Source organism: Myotis lucifugus, unplaced genomic scaffold, assembly GCF_000147115.1.
Source record: "Myotis lucifugus unplaced genomic scaffold, Myoluc2.0 scaffold_320, whole genome shotgun sequence".
In the NCBI taxonomy this organism is placed as follows: Eukaryota; Metazoa; Chordata; class Mammalia; order Chiroptera; family Vespertilionidae; genus Myotis; species Myotis lucifugus.
Genome location: NW_005871368.1, coordinates 967698 through 989503, shown reverse-complemented (window position 1 = coordinate 989503; position 21806 = coordinate 967698). Strand labels below are relative to the sequence as shown.

Below are 21806 nucleotides of genomic sequence, written 5' to 3'. Positions count from 1 at the left end.
GAAATTTAAAGTGGTAAGGTAAAAAAAGGGGGGGAGGAGAGAGAATTAAATCGAAGTCAAGAATTATAGAGAGGGCAGATAAATTTGACATTAATGGCCAAAAAAAAAAAAGGTAACAAGATATTATGTGAAAAACCCTGCAAATTATAAAGCATGTTGACCAAAAAAAAGAGAGAAGTTTCCTTTCCTGAGTTTGTGAAGCCTTGCTCTCATCAAATAAAAGATATATTTACAAAATGCAAAGTTCATTTATTTTTAAAAAAATATGTTCTTATTGATTGTTAGAGAAAGAGGAGGCAGAGGAATAGGGAGACAGAAACATCATCCATCAGATGCCTCCTGCACACCCGCTACTGGGGATCAAGCCCACAACCCAGGCATGTGCCCTGACTGGGAATCAAACAAGTGACCTCTTGGTTTCTGGGTCAACGCTCAATTGCTGAGCCACACCAGCCAGAGTCACTTTATTGAATTAAAGATTTATGTTCCAAGAAGTCTGAGAAAGCTTCAAGATTCTAAAATGCCATACTCTCATGTTTCATGATTTGAAAAGGAAAAAGAAATACATTCATCATTCAGGGGAATGGATGAATTAACATTTATAGTAATTTCTTTCAAAGGGGATCCTATAACTTTTGAATTTACTCAAATTTGCAACTTTTGCTATGAACCAAGATTTAAATATTCCTGCTTTAAGAATAAATAAAAATATTCCCAACTTCAAAACTGAATAAATCCTCCTTATAAGAACCAGTTAACAGGATTTCATAGAGAAATAAATGTCATTCATACAAAAAAACAACTGTCATTCAACTCTGTGCAATAGGAAAAAAGGTCATCAAACAAGGGGACAATCTTATCTCATTTTAAACACGAGTTAAAAGCTATATTACTATCCATGCCCAAAGTTTATTCTGAGACAAACTCACATGATACGTATATACTGTTCTATATAACTCAGTAGGCCTTATAGATAACTAAAAATAACTGGCCTGGATGAGAAATGTTTGAGAAAAACCTATGATTCAGTAATGTTGCTGCTTTCCTGAATCAATATGAAATCATTCCTGATAACTACACTTTTTTCCACAATAGCAGAATAGTCAACTCAAACTTCTCAGTCTCATTACAATTACAATCTGCGGACCTCAACAAAAACTGCATGATAATTTTGACACAAGATTTTGTCTCCAATTATTATTCAGAATCATACATTATTAACAATATTCATGCCCACTATAAGTAAATCTCATAAAGGACAGCCACAGTGTAAATTAACAATGTAAGTGTGAAAGCTATTAGATCATTAACTGCATTTTTAAAATAGAGATCCAAAGTGAACTTGAGTCAAAATACATACAATCATCTAATAGTTCTCAAAAACACAAATTCAAAATTAAAATAAGGCTGAAGTTAGTACACACAGAATTTTAAATATCTGGTATCTTAATTTCAAAGTATCTCTCAAAAGCAGTCTCCAATATATAATTCAGAGATGCTTTAAGGTCACTTATAAGTGCTAACAACTCTGCTCCTAGATACTAAATCCTATATAATAAAAGCTCAGTGACTAAATGGCGGAACGACCAGAACGATCACTTGACCAGTTGCTATGACGCACACTGACCACAATGGGAGCGCCACTCAGCTGACCAGGATGAGCGGCTCCTCCTGCTGCAGCCGCTCGGCTGACCAGGAGGAGTGGCGCTCCCACAGCAAAAGCAGCTGCTCAGCTGATGGATGAGCAGCTGCTCTCACAGTGGGATCAGCCAGTCAGAGGGCAGGTCCACAGCTGCTCGGCTGACTGGGATGAGTGGCGCTCCCACAATGGGCCAATCCCCGCTGGCCACGCCCCCAACCAGTGCATGAATCCCGTGCACCAGGCCTCTAGTATTTCATAAACTAATACATGTTTTTTTGTTTTCTTGTTAAAAGAAGATCAATACCATATGAAAGCATATACACTCTGAGTTAGATTGACTACTGCAAATTGGCTAAAAATAACTTATATACTGACTTTGTTTTATCTTTGGTGAAAGTATTAAACAATATCAATTTTTAAAAACATCATTCTTCAGAAGCTTAACTTAAGATAAATTAATTTTTGCCTAATCTAATTAATTAAACTTTGTATTTTTGTGTTTAATTAGTTCACAAAACTACATAGACAAAATTTCACTATAAAATAAACACATAAAACTAATTCTATCTTCAGAATTAGAACAGGAAATTCATTAAAAATTCCCTAAAACATGGGACTTCAAAGCTGAAAAAGAGCGAATGTAAAATAAATTTTGTTTCAAGAACATAATGAGAATATAAGTATACACTGGATTTTTTAATACATAAAATCAATTCTACTGTCTCTAAAAGTTTAAAATATGCTTTTAATGACTTTCATGTACAATACTACTTTAAATCAGATTTAATTAGTTACAAAATAAGCTAGTCTTTGAGAGCTACTTACAATCCAGACGGCAAATTCCTGGATGCAGTGATACCAAAGGAATACCACATAGCTTCAACGAGGATGAAGTCAACCAAGGCTGACAAAACCCAGGAACCCAGCAAAAAGGACTAAAAATAAAATAAAGCATTATATAGAGGAGTCTTCTAAAAATAAATTACCATTTACTTAATTAGAACCAGTTCAAATATATAATATATATATATACATATATATATAGTCTTTTCTAATAAAAACAAACTTATCTATACTAATAATAGAGTATGCAAATTGTCCAGGACACCATCACAGTAATAGTAACGACTGAACAGCAGGCTGGCAGGCTGCGTGGGGCAACAAGGCCGGCAGGAAGGTTAGTGAGGGGCCACCAAACAACTGAACAGCAGGCTGCGCGGGGTGACCAGGCCAGCAGGGGGTAATTGGGGGTGACCAGGCCAGCGGGAGGGGGGCAGTTGGGGGGCAACCAAGCCAGCAGGAGTGGAACAGTTGGGGGCAATCAGGCCAGCAGAGGGGGCCAGTAAGGGGAAACCAGGCTGGTGCGAGGGGGCAGTTAGGGGCAACCAGGCCAGTGGGGGCGGGGGCAGTTAGGGGCAATCAGGCTGGCAGGCAGAGGCAGTTAAGGGTGATCAGGCTGGCAGGGGGGGCAGTTAGGGGCAATCAGGAAGGCAGGCAGGTGAGCAGTTAGGAGCCAGCGGTCCTGGATTGTGAGAGGGATCCCGGATTGGAGAGGGTGCAGGCTGGGCTGAGGGGACCCCCCCCCCCCATACACAAATTTCATGCACTGGGCCTCTAGTATATATATATATATATATATATAATCAAAATGAGAGAATAAAACTATATTGGTCAAACACATTAATAGGATGATTTAACAAGTAACACAAACCATTAAGCAAAATAAGTAATGAGAATTTTATTAAAGTCAAAATCCTAATAAAAATTGTTAGTACCCACTCATACCTGACATTATGACCTATTACCATCATCATTATTTTATTACACTAGTGACTTAAATTTAAATTTTTCTTTGGTTAATGTCCCTGTTCCAATTCAGATAAAGGATCATGTAATTAAAAGATAATTGTTAATAATAACAAAATAAAACTATTTAAATATAATAAAAAACAAAAAATGTTTTTCTATAACCTAACAGCAAAGAGAAAATACATAAGAACTTACTGCAAATTTTCTGCTTCCATATCTTCTTTCAAATATCCTAAAATTATAAATAAGCAGACTACTGCAGAAACTATCTTTCAAATCAAGGCAAATTATTCTTCCACATATCAGCCTCCAAATCTAGATGGGGATTTAAAAAAGAACAATAAAGAGTGAGATCTGTTCAGGTTGCTCCTTAGCAAATTTGTTACATTTACTTCTTACTGCTTATTTTTTAAACTCTAAGCAAAATAATGATGCATACAGAAAAGGAAAACACATATATGTTTTTCCTAAGAAATGAGCTCTACTGTCTCCTGCTAAAATTCTTTTCATATAACTGCACAAAGGGTACTTAAAATTTTTTGATTATTATAATAAGTAAAATTTATTCTCATTAAGAAAACAGAAAATTTCCTGTAAAACATCTTAAGACTATGTTTCATAAAATAAAAAAAATTTATATATGTGAGCTAGAATGAAAGGCTAATGTTCGTTTTTATGCTATTTAATAAAACAGGTGTAACTGAAAAGCTATTTAGGGATAAACTCAATAATATCCATTTCTAAGCTTAATTTTAATGCTCAACCTACTTCATACCAACCCACATACAAGGCAAATTATGGCAACTGTTGCTAAATATCACTAGGTTTAAATTTTTTTTTTAAGTTAACTTTTAATTTACGTAAATCAATTTCTCCTTGTGTGAAAAATATATAAGGAACTATACAAAGAAGAAAGAACAACTCAAAGGCTTATTTTGAGACTTCTTAAATATTTTCCAGATATTTAAAGATAATCCCAATGACATTTGTAAAACATTCTGATATTATTTACCTTTCACAATTACCTTATAAGATAGGTACAAAAAATATTAACCTTTTCTTTTGTATTGTTTTTATTTTGGTAAAATTACATAAAATAAAATTTATCATTTTAACTATTTTTAGATGTATAATTCAGTGGCATTAAGAACATTCATAATGTTGTATCCCCAATCACCACTATTTCCAGAATTTTTCACAATCCCAAATAGAAACTGTATCCATTAAACAATAACTCCCCATTCTCCCCTCCCCTCAGCCCCTGGTAACCATTATTCTACTTTATGTCTCTAAGAATTTGACTATTCTAGGTACCTCATATAAGTGGAATCATACAATATTTGTCCTTTGTTGTCTGGCTTATTTACTTTACTTAGCATTATGTCTTCAAGGTTCATGTCAAAGCATGTATTAGAGCTTCATTACTTTGAATAGCTAAATAATATTACACTGTATGTCTGCACTACATTTTTAAAATCCATTCATCTATTAATGGACATTTGAATTGCTTCCACCTTTAGGCTATTGTGAGGAATGCTATTATGAACACTGGTAAGATTAACTCTATTTTAAAATGAGAATATGCACAGAGAAAGTGTTTTACTTGTCTAAGGCATATGACCTTGCCAAAAGAAATTCTTGCAAATATAAATAATTATAATATAAATGAAAATATAGACTATACCAACTGTCAAAACATTTCACTTCCGTTTCAGTTCCAACCAAGACAGTCTTTGTCATCAGTGTACTCCAAAATATGACGGCACTGGACCGGTTTAGGGATGGCCATTAGAATTCATTTCACATGCCCATCTAACTGAAATGGGGATGGCTGCTAATAATGCTGTGTTAAGGTCACAGCTGGGTTTAAGGAGAAACAGCAACATCATCAGTTAGCAATGACCATAATGGGCACACATATGGAACACAGGTGACACCTCTAAACTAAATTTCTTTTCTCCCTTAGAAATTCCATGGCTGCACCAGAATCACATTGAATCTGTAGGCCAGCATATACGACCATCAACATGATCAAATGAGAATGCTTTGTAAACTATGTAGTGCTTTAAAATATAAGATAATGATGACTGTCACCTTTGCAAAACAAGATGCAGAAACCATGAAAAATAGCTCTAAGTCTTCTATTTCCCACATTTTAAACTCTAAAAATATATTCTATTCAGGGCAAAGCCCTGTGAGCCACCAGGAAAATCTGGGGGATTAAGGACATTAAGACTTTACAATTATTTAAATCTAACAAATTGGGTTTATAGAATTGTTGTTTTAATGACAAATAAAAATAGAAACCACACTTGTAAATAATTTTGTAATTTGTCCTATGCTTACGGACACAAAAACCTGTGACCTGGTATAAAAATAAATAACTGGAGATTACTATAAGGTGCCTGCTCCTTATAAAATTGATCACTGACTTGTACTCAGCAAAGCTCTACTGCATTCAACCTGCAACACACTAGAGGCAGGAGATCTCTGCCTTAAGTGTCAAAATGTGGGAGATTCCACACTTGCAAAAGAAAGCCCTTCACCAACTGTCCCTCCTGTCCTCATCTAACGTAACCCTGCACTAGTCTCCAACCATGCCTCCTATACAGTATTCCTAACGGTTTGAAGTACATATTGCTTTGGGAAGTAAAATGCTCTTCTCTCTCTACTGCTAATAAACTGGCATCCCTTCCTTCAGACCAAATGGAAAATTCCTATCTTTATGGCTCTCCAGAGTTATTCCATTCTATACTGGTCCCTACTTCATTTATCATCCCTGAGGATTTCATGTCACTTATGTCTTATGTATGTGTATGTTTAGATTTCCCAAGGCAGAACTGAAACTTATCTCTGCAGCTGCTCTTATAAAAGCAAAGTGAGAGCTTTTTAGGAGATTCTAGCAGGAGAGTGTGCCTATTCACATTCCTGGACAGAAGAGTGGTTGTCCTCTTTATCTTCAGAGTATAGATGCCCATAAAGTGATGAAGTGGAAGGGGATGCTTGCCTACTTAGCCAGATTAACCAAATTAACCCCCCAAATCAGGAAGACACCAACTTCAGTCCCTTCAGCAGTGGTTCTCAGCCAAATTGAGAACCACTGTATTATTGCAACTGAACTAATACAAAATCTATACTATATTCTAACAGAAAATAACTGAAAGACCTTTACAGGAACTTGGTGAAATTAACCTGAGTGGTATTAATTACATTATTATGACATACAGGTGGATTATTGTGGATAATTAAATATTTAGCAAAGAAAAGGTGGCAGGTTTATACACCACAATCTTCACTAATACTCCAACTCACAAATATGACCCAGCACCAGCATGTTCTATGAAATCAGCCTATAAGTCTTGAAAAACATAGAATTCTGCTCTTCTCAGCAGCAAAAACCCAAGAGAAATCTCCTACTTGGTTTAACCACCACTATAAAAGTAATTCGTAGATTCAACAATCTGTTAGAGCTGAGAGCTTAGATTATCCAATCAATATTCAAACTGATGCAAGTTTTTAAAATGTTAAGCATACATACTAATCACTAAAAACCAAATTTAACATTGTTTTTAATTCTCTTGAAATTATAAACTGCATTTTCATGTGTAAACGGTGTAACTGAAAAGAGAGTGTCTAGTGCTGCAATTGCTTCATTAGAATCTGCTTTGCTGAAAACATCAATAAATAAAACTAGAGAATTTGTTAATATAATATTAATGATAAATAGTATTTCTTACAAATTTAGAGGCTTTGAAGGACTAAGAGTAGCAGAAAGAAAAGGCAAATCTAGGGAAAATCTGCCTTCTCCCTTCCCAAAGGCCAATGAAGCAGAGCTCACCTGAAAGTCATCCTTGACTGCTTGGAGGTCATACAGGAAGAACCTCTGACAGTGTGGCAGGAGTAGAGTCAGCAAAAGAGACAGGGCACTGGGGACCAGTAAAAGACTCTTAGATAGAGGTGCCTTGTCTGGAGGGAAAAAGAAAACCGCTTTGAGAATTATTGTTCCTAAGATTTAAAAAAACACACGAGTGAACAAAGCAAGAGAATTTATTTTTTAAAACAAAATGAAAGTAGCCGAAACCGGTTTGGCTCAGTGGATAGAGCGTTGGCCTGCGGACTGAAAGGTCCCAGGTTCGATTCCGGTCAAGGGCATGTACCTTGGTTGCGGGCATATCCCCAGTAGGAGGTGTGCAGGAGGCAGCTGATGGATGTTTCTCTCTCATCGATGTTTCTAACTCTCTATCTCTCTCCCTTCCTCTCTGTAAAAAATCAATAAAATATAAAAAAAAATGAAAGTAAACCACAAACTCTGGAACTTAGTTCTAATTAACATATATTTCAAAACATCTACCTACAGAGGTAAGTGATTAAAGGGCACTGGAAAACAAGTGGAATTTACTGGCAAGGTTTTCATTGTTAGTTGGCTCTTATGTAAGACCAAACCAAGTTAACAGCCAGGAATTCCCATAAAATACCTTTCAGAACATGGTCACCGAAGTGCAAAGAAATAGAGAGAAGAGTATGCTTTCTATCAAATTGACCGGTTAGCTTTTCAGCATGCGCAGGATTCACATACATAAGCACATTAAAAATAATTAAAATGTGCCCTAACCGGTTTGTCTCAGTGGATAGAGTGTCGGCCTATGGACTAAAGGGTCCCAGGTTCGATTCCAGTCAAGGGCATGTACCTTGCTTACGGGCACATCCCCAGTAGGGAGTGTGCAGGAGGCAGCTGATCTGATGTTTCTCTCTCATCGATGTTTCTAACTCTCCCTCTCCTTTCCTCTCTGTAAAAAATCAATAAAATATATTAAAAAACAAGAATTATTAAAATGTGGTTAAAAGTGCTAACATTACTGACTGCAGTGGCCTACTGAGATTATCCACCATGAGTATGACTGGAGCCCAAGTCGGTTTTCCATTTAGAGCCTTTTCTAAACATTATGCAGCTTTCAAATTACAACACCATTTCCACTTCCCTTCGTCCATTTCAGTGAAGCATTTTAGCCCGAGGAGCCCCCCCCCCCCACTCTGCCCCCATTTCCAGGGACTATTTGAATATTCAGGATTTTGTACCTGTTTTGCCCTCCGAACTACATTAAAGATTTCTAAACAAAGGCCACCTGCTTTCTCTTCTCTCTATTGGCAATAAAACCCAGCACAACCCCTTGCACCTAAGAAAGGTTCAGCTCAACAGGACAGACCAAAGAAAGATATCACTGATGGAGACAATCTCAGATCGCACAAGGATCACTTTAATAGTATTCACAAGAAATTCCCTGGGAGTGAATTTACTAACTACAGTTGGTAATGAGTTTGTTTAAGTATATAAAAATAGCCCAACTGTTTCCTCTCTGATAAGGTCTTGCAACATCTAAATTGGAACCATTAGTACAGTGGTTGCATACAATCTTCATGACTGAGACACAATCAAGGCTCCAGGAATCTAAAAGCTAACAGAGCTCCCCATCCCCGAGATAAGAGGTTCCCCATGGCCTCAATAAGTATAGAAGAAACAATAAGTATACATCAAAAGTATAGCAGAGCACCATGGCTGTGAGCTTAATCAACCTAAATTCTATCTCCAGCAGTTTAAGCCTCAGTTTTCCTCACTTGTAAAATGAAGATAAGAAAAGCTACCTCAAAAGTGTTGTGAGAAGTAAATGAAATCGGGAAAACTGCTTCTACAACTGCAATCACACCACCCCAGGAGAATGGGCTTCCTATAAAGGCAAGCTCCTTTATTTTTCTGACGGGACCGAAGATGGAGCAGGGGTGATGTAAGGCAGCTGGAACCAGGTTTTCTTCCTCAGCTTGGGCCTCCACCATTCCTTGTGAAATAGGTTCGTGCAAGGATCATTCATGGCTGCTTCTTCCAGGCCAGCTCCTGAGTAACTCGGCATTACTAAAGAAAATCAAATCGCTAAGCTGCAAGATTTCACAGTAAGTTCATAGTCTCAAATCTCAAACTGCTGACACTCTCTACTGATCAGCAATTCTATTCCTTTTCTCTAGTAAACCTACTCATCAACTTATTTCACACCATCTCATCCTCTCTCCTCAAACCTCCCTGCTCCACACTCCCAACTTGGCTTACATGTCACCAAGTGAATAAATGAATGACATGCTTTAGTATTTTCAGTCATTCTCTAAAATTAACAAGCACCTACTCTTGACCATGTATTATCCTAGGCCCTGGGGTAAAGCAGTAAGTGATAGACAAAATCCCTCCCCTTTTGTGGTGCTTTCAGTCTAGACAAGAGAGAAAAGAAAATACACAAACCAAGGCAACTATGCATTATGTCAAATGGAAATAAATACTATAGAAAAATTAAGCAGGCCAGGCTGATATGGCTCAGTGGTTGAGCACTGACTCAAGAACCATGAACCAACTGTGGTTCAATTCCTGGTATGCCCAAGTTGTGGGCTTAATCCCCAGTAGGGAGTGTGCAGAAGGCAGTCGATAGATGATTCTCTCTCGTCATTGATGTTTCTATCTCCCTCTCCCTTCCTCTCTCTGAAAATCAATAAAAACATATTAAAAACAAAAAAGAAATAAAAATTAAGCAGGGTAAAGAGTATGGCTATATCATCCATCATATATTACCTGGTCTCTTTTAAAATACATGATAGGACTGCCACTCACCCATTCCCCCTCCCTAACTGAAGTTAGGTATGGCAACATGACTCACTTTGGCCAAATCAGTGATAGACATTACTTCCAGGCAGATACTTGAAGAGCCAGTGAATGGACTTTCCCTCTGCCAGTACTCAAGATGGTGGCCATGCTATCAGCCAGATCCTAGAGTTAAAGACGGTGTGAAGTGGACCTCCCAGGTGACTTGCCACAGAGGGATACCATCAGTGAGAAACAAACCTTGTCGTTTAGGCCCCTGCTATTGTGGAGTTGCTTGCTGCTGCAGCACAACTTAGTTTATCCTGGTTTAGTGGAAAACACAGTGCTAGTAGGGAAAGAGGGGTGCTATTTTACATAGGGTGGTAAAAGGCCCTTCTAATAAGGGGAGATTTGAGCAGAGACCTGTGGAAGTAGGCCAAGCAGATATCTGGGGGAACAGTATTCCTGGCAGAGGAAACAACAAATCAAATGCTTTGAGGCAGGAACATGCTCAACATGATTAAAAAAAAAAAAACACAGTAAGACCACCAAGGCAGCTAAAAGCAGAATAAGCACAAGGCAGACAAGTAGGATATAAGGTCAAATATGTGGGAGACCAAATAGTGTAGAGCTCTGTAGGCCATCAAAAGAACTATAATCTTTCCTCTGAGAGTGACAGGATCAGTTTGAGGGGTTTAAAGCAGGAGTATCAAATGATCAAACATATTTTCAGAGGACCACTTTGGTTGCTAAATTGACAAGACATCACAGGAAGGGGAGTGTAGAAGAATGGAGACAGGTAAGGAGGCTATCATGATGATCCTGGCATGATGATGGCCAGGACCAGAGTGGTTTAGGTGGAGATGGTCAAAACTGGGACATGGTTGGAAGGTACAGCAGGCAGGATTTGCTGGCTGACTGGGTGTAGAAAATGGGCAAATGGAGAAGTCAAAGATGACTCCAAAGTTTTTGTTGAGCAACTAGAAGAACTGTTGCCAGCTACTAAGATGGAAAATTCTGTCACCTTTGCCCTTACATGCCTATAAGGTCTGAACCCATCTTGCAAAATGCTCCCTAACCCCCATGTACCTCCATCTGCCAGGACTCCACCCCTCTACACCAGTGCTATTCAAAGTAGCCAGTTCACAAGCTGCCACCAGTCCACAGTGAAGTTTGTGTCAGAATGTGAACCAATATACTGCATCCTTCAGGGAGGAAGTCCAACTATGAAAAAAATATCATCTGAACTGAGCATATGCTCTGCTCAAGTATCACATTATTTGTGAATAGTCATGTAACTCTCTATCCCCTTTGTTCTGGTTTATTTTTTCATAGCACTTATCAACAAATGCCTTATTAAATAGTGATTCATCAAATTTATCATTCAAACTGATTGTAAGATACACCATTCTTTTAGGTGTCACTAAAAAACAAACACTGACAAATATAATTCTAAATTGTCATAAATTATAAGGTACACCCCACTTTCAGAAACACTAAAATGTGAAAAAATTCCATTTAGAATCAAGAAATATGTTTGTGTATTGTCCATCTTTCCATCCTCAGTCCCCATCTAATCTAATAAAAGACAAACATGCAAATTGACTGTACCTTTGCTACGCCTTCAGCCACGCCCACCAGCCAATCAGAGTGACTATATGCAAATTAATGCAACCAAGATGGCGGCCGGCAGCCACGGAGCTGGAGCGAGCAGGAGGCTTGGTTGCTCCAGTGATGGAGGAAGCCAAGCTTCCCGCCTGCCGCGGCTGGCTCTGAGCTCCACTGAAGGCAACAAAGTTTCAATTATAGAAGGTAAATAAATCCCAGAATAAAAAAAAAAGAAAAAAAGGAGAGGCTGGGAGCTTCTGTCGCTGGGGGGCTTGGCCAGCCTGAAAGCAGCCCTCAGCCCCTCACCCAGGCTGGCCAGGCACCCCAGTGGGGACCCCCACCCTGAAGGGGGTGTGACCAGCTGCAAACACCCATCAGCCCCTCACCCAGGCTGGCCAGGTACCCCAGCGGGACCCCCACCCTGATCCGGGACACCCTTCAGGGCAAACCAGCTGGCTCCCACCCATGCACCAGGCCTCTATCCTATATAATAAAAGGGTAATATGCAAACTGACCCTAACAGCAGAACGACTGGGAATGACTGGTCACTATGACACACACTGACCACCAGGGGGCAGACTCTCAATGCAGGAGCTGCCCCCTGGTGGTCAGTGCGCTCCCACAGGGGGAGCTCTGCTCAGCCACAAGCCAGGCTGACAGCTGCCAGTACAGTGGTGGTGGTGGGAGCCTCTCCCACCTCCTCAGCAGCACTAAGGATGTCTGACTGGAGCTTAGGCCTGCTCCCCGCTGGCAAGTGGACATCCCCCGAGGGCTCCCAGGCTGCCAGAGGGATGTCTGATTGCCAGCTTAGGCCCAATCCCCCAGGGAGCAGGCCTAAGCCAGCAGGTGGTCATCCCCCAAGGGGTCCCAGACTGCGAGAGGGCACAGGTCGGGCTGAGGGACACCCCCCTCCCCCGAGTGCACAAAATTTTTGTGCATCGGGTCTCTAGTTAAATATAAGCTCCCTGGAGGCAGCAACTTAGTCTGGTATGTTTACTGTTGCAGCATTCCCCATGCCTATAACAGAATCTGGCCCATAAGGGCAGTCAATAAGTGTTTGTGTAATAAAAAGTGACTAATGTATAAAAGGGACTTAATAAATACTGATGGAAGAAAAGCCCAAGTGTCCAGCAATGGATAACTGAACAAACAAAATGTGGTATATATATACATTGGAACATATATTCCCTCTTAAAAAAGAAGAAAATTGTGATACAAGCTACACTATGGATAAACATTTTGGACATTACCCTGAGAGAAATAAACCAGACACAAACAGATAAATACTGTATGACTGCACTTATATGAGGTACCTAAGTTGTCAAATTCATAGAGATAGGAAGTAGAATGGTGGTTGCTAGGGGCTGGGGAAGGGAAGAATGAGGAGTTGTTTAATGGGTAAAAATTTCAGTTTTGCAAAATGAAAAGAGTTCTAGAAGTAGATGCACAATTTAATGTCATTAAACTGTATACTTAAAATGGTTAAGACAGACAGTAGCCAGTTTGGCTCAGTGGATAGAGTATAGGCCTTCAGACTGAAGGGTCAAAGGTTAGATTTCAGTCAAGAGCATGTGCCTCAGTTGCAGGCTTGATCCCTAGCCCCAGTTGGGGCACATGTGGGAGGCAACCAATTGATGTTTGTCTCATGTTCATATTTCTCTGTGTGTGTGTCTCTCCCCTTCCCTTCCACTCTCACTTTAAAAAAAAAATGGAAAAAATATCCTCAAGAAAGGATTAACCAAAAAAAAAAAAAATGGGGGGGGGGCAGAGAAAAAATGGTTAAGATGGTAAAATTTGTTAAGTATCTATATATATAAAACCCTAATATGCAAATAGACCGAACGGCGGAACAACCAAACCAGTCACTATGACGTGTGCTGACCACCAGGGGGCGCGCACAGAACATGGCAGACGTCTGCCACAGCAGGATAGTGGAGCAGGTGAGTGGGGGCGCCAGACCAAGGCGGGGTGCTGGTCACTGTCATCAGGGTGAGACTCTGGTGGTTACTAAAATTTTTTTGCTCCCACGTACCACGGTCTCGCCCGGTGCTCGCACCTGCTGCCGGTGTCGGCTCTGCTCCATCAGTGAGTGCAAGCCAGGCCGGTGCCGTCAGTGCGTGGAAGTGGCGGCGGTGGCGGCGGGCAGTGGCGGCGGCAGGGCTGCGGGCAGACAGGGGACCGGGGCTGCGATGGGAGGGGCTGGGCAGGGGCGCGGAGGATGGGCTGAGACCCACCCCTGTGCCCACCACAGCCTCATGGCCCACAGTTCCTTTCAAGGTGCATGAATTCATGCACTGGACCCCTAGTATTTTATAATGATTAAAAATTATGATTAAAATAAATAAAATCCTTACTGAATTAATAACTGGCCCCATTTACACAACCATTTTAATTCTGTACAGGATTAAACACACGCCTAACAATATAGAGCTGATAACTTAAATCAGATAATTCTACTATTAAGTCTTCCTCTTAAGATGAGCAAAAATCAGATCCCAAAAATTTTCAATTGATAGAACCAAAAAGAGAAACAGATAAATCTACAATATAGTTAGAGACTTCAGTGCTCCTCTTTCAGTAATTGATAATACAAGTAGACAGAAAATCGGGGTTGTGGACTGAATTGTCCCTTCCCCCTCCCCACTCCCACCCCCAAATTCATATACTGAAGAATTAATCTCCAATGAATATATTTGGAGATAAGTATTTAAAAAATTATTTAGGTTCAATTAAGATCCATAAAGGTGGGGGCCCTGATCTACACAAACAGAGGAAAGAGCATGTGAATACACAGGGAGAAAATGGCTATCTACAACCCAGGGAGAGAAGCAAAAAACAAATTTGCTAACACCTTGATCTTGAACTTCTAGTCTCCAAACCTGTAAGAAAATAAATTTCTGTTGATTAAACCACCCCATCTCTGATATGTTGTTAATGTCCATCAGTAAGAATACAGAACACTTAAAAAAACAGTATCAATCAATCTGACCTGGTTGATATTTATAGAACACTCCACCCAACAACAGCAAATAACACATTTTTTAAGTGCTTATTCTCCATGGTAGACCATATTCTGAGCCATAAAACACTCCTCAATTATTTTTTAAAAAATTAAGGTCATGCAAAATGTGTCCCTGACTACAACAAAATTAAACTAGAAATAAAAACAACAAAAAAGATGGATGGAAAATACCCCAAATACCTAAAAATTAAACAACATATTTCTTAACATATCTGGGTCAAGGAGGGAGTCACAAAGGAAATTAGAAAATATGTTAAATAGAATGAAAAGTGAAAGTACAACCAAAATTTATGGGCTGCAAATAAAGCAGTGCTTAGAGGGAAATTTATAGCATTACTAGTAAGTGCTTATATAGGAAGAGAAATGGTCTCAAATGATGATGTAGGATACAAGCTTTTAAAAACTAGGAAGAAAGAAAGCAGATGAAAAATAATTAAAATCAAAGCAGAAATCAATGAAATTATATATATATATTAGAGAAAAATCAATGAGACTAAAAGCTTATTCTCTGAGAGGATCAATAATATTAATACACCTGTAGCAGATGATCAGGAGGAAAAAAGAAGATAATTACCAGTGTCAGGGATAAAAGAGGGGACAGCACTACAGATCCCACAGATATCATTAGGATAATAAGAGTTTGCACAACATTGTGAAATGTACTTAATGTCACTGGACTGTACACTTAAAAATGGCTGAAATGTGCCCTAACCGGTTTGGCTCAGTGGATAGAGCGTTGGTCTGTGGACTGAAGGGTCCCGGGTTCGATTCCGGTCAAGGGCATGTACCTTGGTTGTGGGCACATCCCCAGGAGGGGGTGTGCAAGAGGCAGCTGATCGATGTTTCTCTCTCATCGATGTTTCTAACTCTCTATCCCTCTCCCTTCCTCTCTGTAAAAAATCAATAAAATATATATATTTTTAAAAATGGCTGAAATGGTAAATTTTATGTATGTACTTTTTATCACTAATAAATATTTTAAAGGGATAAGATATTGGAAACATTTGCCCATAAAATTTGACAACTTAGATGAAGTAGACAAATTCCTTGAAAGATATAATCTACCAAAGCTCACTCAAAAAGAAACAGATAACTTGAATAGTCCTATAGAAATGAACTCATAGCTAAAATTCTTCCAACAAAGAAAACTCCAGCCCTCATGACTTCACTGGAGAATTCTATCAAGCATTTAAGAGAAAAAGAACACTAATTCTACACAAACTCTTCCATCATAGAGAAAAAGAAAGAACACCTTCCAAATCATTTTATGAGGTCAACATTACACTGATACCAAATGTAGGGTGGGGCTATAGGGTTAAGCCTCGGACTGACCTGTTGGCAAAGCAACAAACAAGTCCCAGCTTAGAGGGCACAGTCCTCTTAGCATAATTAGGCTTGACCTTATGACGCTCCCTAGATCCTTCCTAGGTAGCTAATGGGCTGTGAGAGGTGCAGCAAGTGCTGCCAAAACAAGTGAAACTCACAAGAACATTGTAACTATGGTGACCACTACCTTGTTTACCTCTGGCTATAAAATAAAGGCTCAGCTTGCTGTCTGGATCTCTCTCTGTGGCCTCAGCCAGGCACAGAAAGTTCCACCTAGACCAGCCGTGGGCAAACTATGGCCTGCGGGCTGGATCCAGCCTGTTTGAAATGAATAAAACTAAAAAAAAAAAAAAAAAAAAAAAAAAGACCGTACCCTTTTATGTAATGATGTTTACTTTGAATTTATATTAGTTCACACAAACACTCCATCCATGCTTTTGTTCCGGCCCTCCGGTCCAGTTTAAGAACCCATTGTGGCCCTCGAGTCAAAAAGTTTGCCCACCCTTGACCTAGACCCAGCTTATTCTCTTTGTCATTTCTTCATCCTTCACCACCCTCACTTAGGCTTGCGAACCCTTGGCTGAGCTGGCTCGGCACAACCAAAACTACACAAAGACATTGAAAGGAAACAATACACCAACATCTCTTAGGAACACAGATGAAATTTTTCTTCAACAAAACATTAGCAAATTGAATCGCGCTATACATAAATAGGATAATACATCACGACCAAGGGAAATTTATACCAGGAATACAAAGCAAATATATCAATGTAATTCCCTACATCAATAAAGAAAAATGTACTGTATAACTCTATTCACACCCTGCACAATTATCTGCTTATTCTATGAAGCCAATTTTTGTCAATTCATGAGGCAAAACTTGCCACTTACTGTGTAGTCAATGATAAGCTACTGACTGTGTAGTCAATGTTTGGCTACCTCTTTGATCTAATCTTATTAATTATGATCAACATGTACTGAGCATTTTCCAAGTGCAAAATACCATACACAGTACCATACTCCTGACACTCACACCTCAGGCCTTTACACCCGCTACTCCCTCTACCCCAAATGTTCTCCCCACATGCAGCTTATCCTGATCATTCAGTCGGCTTTTCTAATAGCATCTGAGAGTGGCTTTTACTCATGATTTTATTGCTCTGGGGCACATCGCCCTGCTTATTTCAGAGCATTTTTCACTATTTGAAATTATTCTCTGTTTACTTCTTTGTCTCTCTCATCAGAACACAACAGTCTTGCTCACTGTTATATTCCCATCCTCAGAATAGCACCTGGCACATAGTACTGGCACATAATATTTGGTGAACAAATAAATTATATGGTAGACACTACTTTCTCCAAATGTAAACACGAAAAAACTGCAACTCAGCCTAGGTTCCACTGAAATGGAAAGGTAAGACAAAGGGTTGGATACAGGTAGTTTACTTTGGAATGTGATCCCAGGGAGCTGAAGTGAAGGACACAGAGAGTGAAACAGGGAGGGAGTGTCAACACACGGTTTCATTAGCAGTTGGACACCACTCTGAGTGATAGATGTTTCTGACAAGTGCTTGATCCCAGGGGATTTTCTGAGAAGGCTTGTGAATGTATTCGCAGAACTATCACCCAGGGAGGACACAGGAAAGTAATTTTATCCATCATCTCTCAATAATCTAGAGTGGCCAAAGAAAAGAAGCTCCAATGGAATAGAGACATTAGCATTACCAAACCAGACTGGTTTACAGCAAACAAGGCTGGAGAAACAGATGGAATGAATGAAAGGTGAGGCCGAGCACACCAAAACACTGTCTGAAGTAATGGTGAGGAGATGGCAGAACCAAGTTCAAACCCTGAAAATTGGACCACAAATAAAACTGCTTCTCATGCTGCATTGCCACAGAACGCCATGGTCCAAAGTGATTTTCACCTGCGTGGTAGGGTTTCAAGTGAAAGACATTTTTAGTCACAAATAGCAACCACAGAAATCAAAGTGGTGCCCTGTATAACAAAAATAAATGCAACTGTGAATGGGGATACAAAAGAGCTGAAGTCTTGGGAGGGTGCAACACAGAGTGGGTATTTATTAAATGCTAAACTGATAAAAAAATTAAATATATATAAATGCTCTGCCCCCAAAACAACAACTGCATCTAGTAATTTAGCCCAAATTATCATGGAGGTATATAAATATTTTGCTACAAAAATGGTCATCACAGCCTTGTTTATGATCAGGAAAAGACTAAAAACAACATGAATGTCCAATAAGAAAATGGGTAAATTATGTTTGATCCATTAAAATAATAATCAATTTTAAGAAGTAGGTTGTAGAAATAATATTTCATGCCTTGGAAAAAATGTTCCTAAATAATAAGTGCCAAATATTTCTAATATGTAATTAGGTATTCTGGTAAATTAGCAATACCTTTTTCATCACATGACACATAAGCTAATTACTAAAATTCACACACACACACACACACACACACACACACACAAAGGAATTATTTTGATTCATTCACACCAGATGGCTATTGTTGTGTTGGCTTTGTCATTTTTTTTATTTGACACGTAAGGTAAAAGAGGTCAGTGCCCCTGACTAGAGTCAGGTATTGCATGTTTAAAAATTCTTGCAGCACACTGGTTAAAAATCGCTGTAGTAAATAAATAAAATGTTATATACTACTTCTTTAAAAAGTAGTATATAAATTCCTGGGGTTTTTTTAAGCACTTACAAAAATACTAGAGGACCGGTGCACATAGTCGCTCTGATTGGCTGGTGGGTGTGGCTTAGGGAGTAGTGAAGGTATGGTCAATTAGCATCTTTGTCTTTTATTAGTGTAGATTAAAAGATAATCTCAATAATCGGTTCATGGAAGATTTTAATTTTTTAAAAAAATATTTTTTAAGGAAAAATAATTTTTGGTGGACTAGTTACTAACTCAGTAATGTCACTAAATCCTTATGCACTGAAATAAGGCCAGTCACTAGCAATCTTATGACCTCGCTGTAAGTGGAACCAGAAAGTGGATCATACATGAAGAACCCAATCAGTGATCAAATGAAAAGTTAAAAACAATTTTCATCTGCAACAGGTCCTTCTACCTTAGAAAAAGAGATGTTACAAATTTTGATAACAGACAATACATTAATCCAAAAGTAAAAATACAAAACATCTATGGCAAAGATAACATAGAACACCAAAATTTAAGACATTTCCTTTTGGGTCATCTCCCTTTTGGTATGACCAAAGTACACAGCCATCTCTGTGGCAATGAATAGCAATCAGGCTTTGGTGACTGTGTATTATCCTAAAATAATTATTACAGTATTTGTTGATTATGCCAGGCACTGTGCTAAAAAAAGCACTTTCTGTGTAATACCATGTCAGTGAATACTTACAGTAACCCTGTGGCAGCAATGAGTTATCTGCATGCTCTAGGTAAAAAATAGGCTACGAAAGGTTAACTAACTTGCCCAAGGTCACAGCTAGTTATTAGGAGGGCTGAGATTTGAATCCTGTTCTGCCTCACCCTAAAGAAAAGTTTTTCTAATACATAACAGGGAAACATGATGTCTTTATATCATGGTCCATTCTAAAGGGATTTTCACCATTATTTTTTAGTATTTCACATGTATCTTTTTGGTTCCTCAAAAAAGTTAAACATAGAATTACCACATGACCCAGCAAATCCATTCCTAGTTATATACCAGAGAACTGAAAAACAGATGTTCAAACAAAAACCTGAATATTCATAGCAGCATCATAATAGCCAAATAGTGGAAACAACCCAAATCAATAGATAAGTGAATAAACAAAATGTAGTATATATCCTTACAATAGAACATTATTCAGCCATAAAAGAAATTAAGTACTGATACATGTTACAATATGGATGAAACTTGAAAACATTATGCAAAGTGAAAGAAACCAGATATAAAAAGACACATATTGCATATTCTATTTACATGAAATGTCCAGATTAGTAGTTGTCAGAAGCAGGGAGGACGAGGAAATGGCCAATGACAGCTTAGTTAGTACTAAGTTTCTTTTTGGGGATAAAAATGATCTGGAATTACAGTGGTTGGTGATGATTGCACAACAATGTAAATGTACTAGAAGTCAATAGTTGTATACTTTAAAATGGATAAAATGGTAAATTTTATGTCACATGAATTTTACCTGAATAAAAATATGCATCATTTATGCAATGAAGACACTCACCACAGGTCTTGCAGAGATTAGCCACATTGGCTGTTACAGAAGCATTGCAGCTGAAGATAGAAGCAGGAGGTGGGGATGGGACAAAGAAAAAGGCAGCAAACCCAGCAACAGCGCCTGTTCCCACAAGTCAGCCATATAAACATATACTTGTCAAAAACCCCAGTGTGGTTCACACCACTGAGAGGAGTCACCATATCCTACCATATCGGTTTTTCTATTTCTGACTACTTAACTAGTTGGTAAACTTCTCAGGGTTCCCACAAAAATTGAATGATTTGGTGTCTCATGAAATAATTTCCCTAAAGTTTTTCATCAGAAAGAGGCTAAACCAAAAATAAGTGTGGAAGTTCACAAAAGTGCAGTGACCGATGCATTGCAAGGGATACCTTCTGTTCCCACCATGATTTATTCTTCAGGCCTACTAGCTTCTTAGAAAAAAAGTCAATGAAACTTATCCTCAGTGACCAAGTAGGGAGGAGGGAGTGCCTTCTGGTGATCATCTCAACGAAGACTCCCATAAAACTGCCCAGGAATCGAAAGGTCCCAAGTTTGTTTTTGGTACTTATACTCACTTCCCTACGATGTCTAAAAGTAAAATGCTCTAAGCCATCCATGAATCCGCCCTTGTTCCTAATAAACCAGGAGACTTCAATGATACTGGGCACCTGCCACACTGATGGCTCCTCACACAAATCAAACAACTGAGCAGAGTGCTTGCCTCGTGAGAGCAGCCAATAAACACTTGTTACTAGACCAATCCTTGTAAATTGTATCAGGAGAATGAACAAAAGAAAAGGCCAAGAAATTTCCAGGGGGAAAAAAATGGCATGAAGGAAGAGGGCTTGTTTTGTAGATACAAAAATTTAGTGGGGGGAGGATGAGCAATTGAAAACTGTAAAAGGAAGTTCTAAAACAGAGCCTAACATAAAGGCTTGTGTGCCAGCAAAAATGTGTCACCTCTGCAAATTATCAACAATGCATTGGGCACCTATATGTTTATTTTGGTCCTGCCGCTATGCTGGACTCCAGTTTATCCTTCTTAGAAAGATTTTATACAAACATTAAGTCTTTCATTTAGCATAAAAAACAGTAATTGTTAAAAAGTGCTAATTAGACAAGGGATACAATTATAATGAAACTAGAGGCCCGGTGCATGAAATTCATGCACAGGGTGGGGGTGGTGGCCTCAGCCAAGCCTGTGCCCTTTCATAGTCCCGGAGCCCTCAGGGGATATCTGACTACATTTTTAAAAATCACCCTGTACTTAATTTTCTTACTAACTCCTCCTTTTAAACTCCTCTCACTCTCACATTCTGTTTCTTCTTTTTATTTAACTATTTTCTTGGCCTCACCCCATGTTAGCATCCTTCTCTTTCTTGCTTTCTTTCCCTCCCTCCCTTTGAACCTCCCACGGACCCTCTCCCTCCCTCCCTCCTCCCTTCTCTCCCTTCATTCCCCATCTGTCTCCTTCTTACTCCTCCCCCCTACCCCCCATTCGCCTTTCCCTTGTGAGCCTTAACCCTGCCTCCCTCCCACCTTCCTATTATTGCCCCCCCCAA

The 21806-nt window shown here is 39.0% G+C and overlaps 1 protein-coding gene across 1 annotated transcript in view; it reads right to left on the bottom strand.

The window, feature by feature from the left end:
* Positions 1–21806, bottom strand: part of UBAC2 (UBA domain containing 2) — a 144785-nt gene that overhangs the window by 101873 nt on the left and 21106 nt on the right. Inside the window, 3 exon segments of the mRNA XM_023764199.1 lie at positions 2468–2577; positions 3647–3766; positions 7290–7417. Of these exon segments, the coding sequence (XP_023619967.1) occupies positions 2468–2577; positions 3647–3766; positions 7290–7417 (358 nt within the window).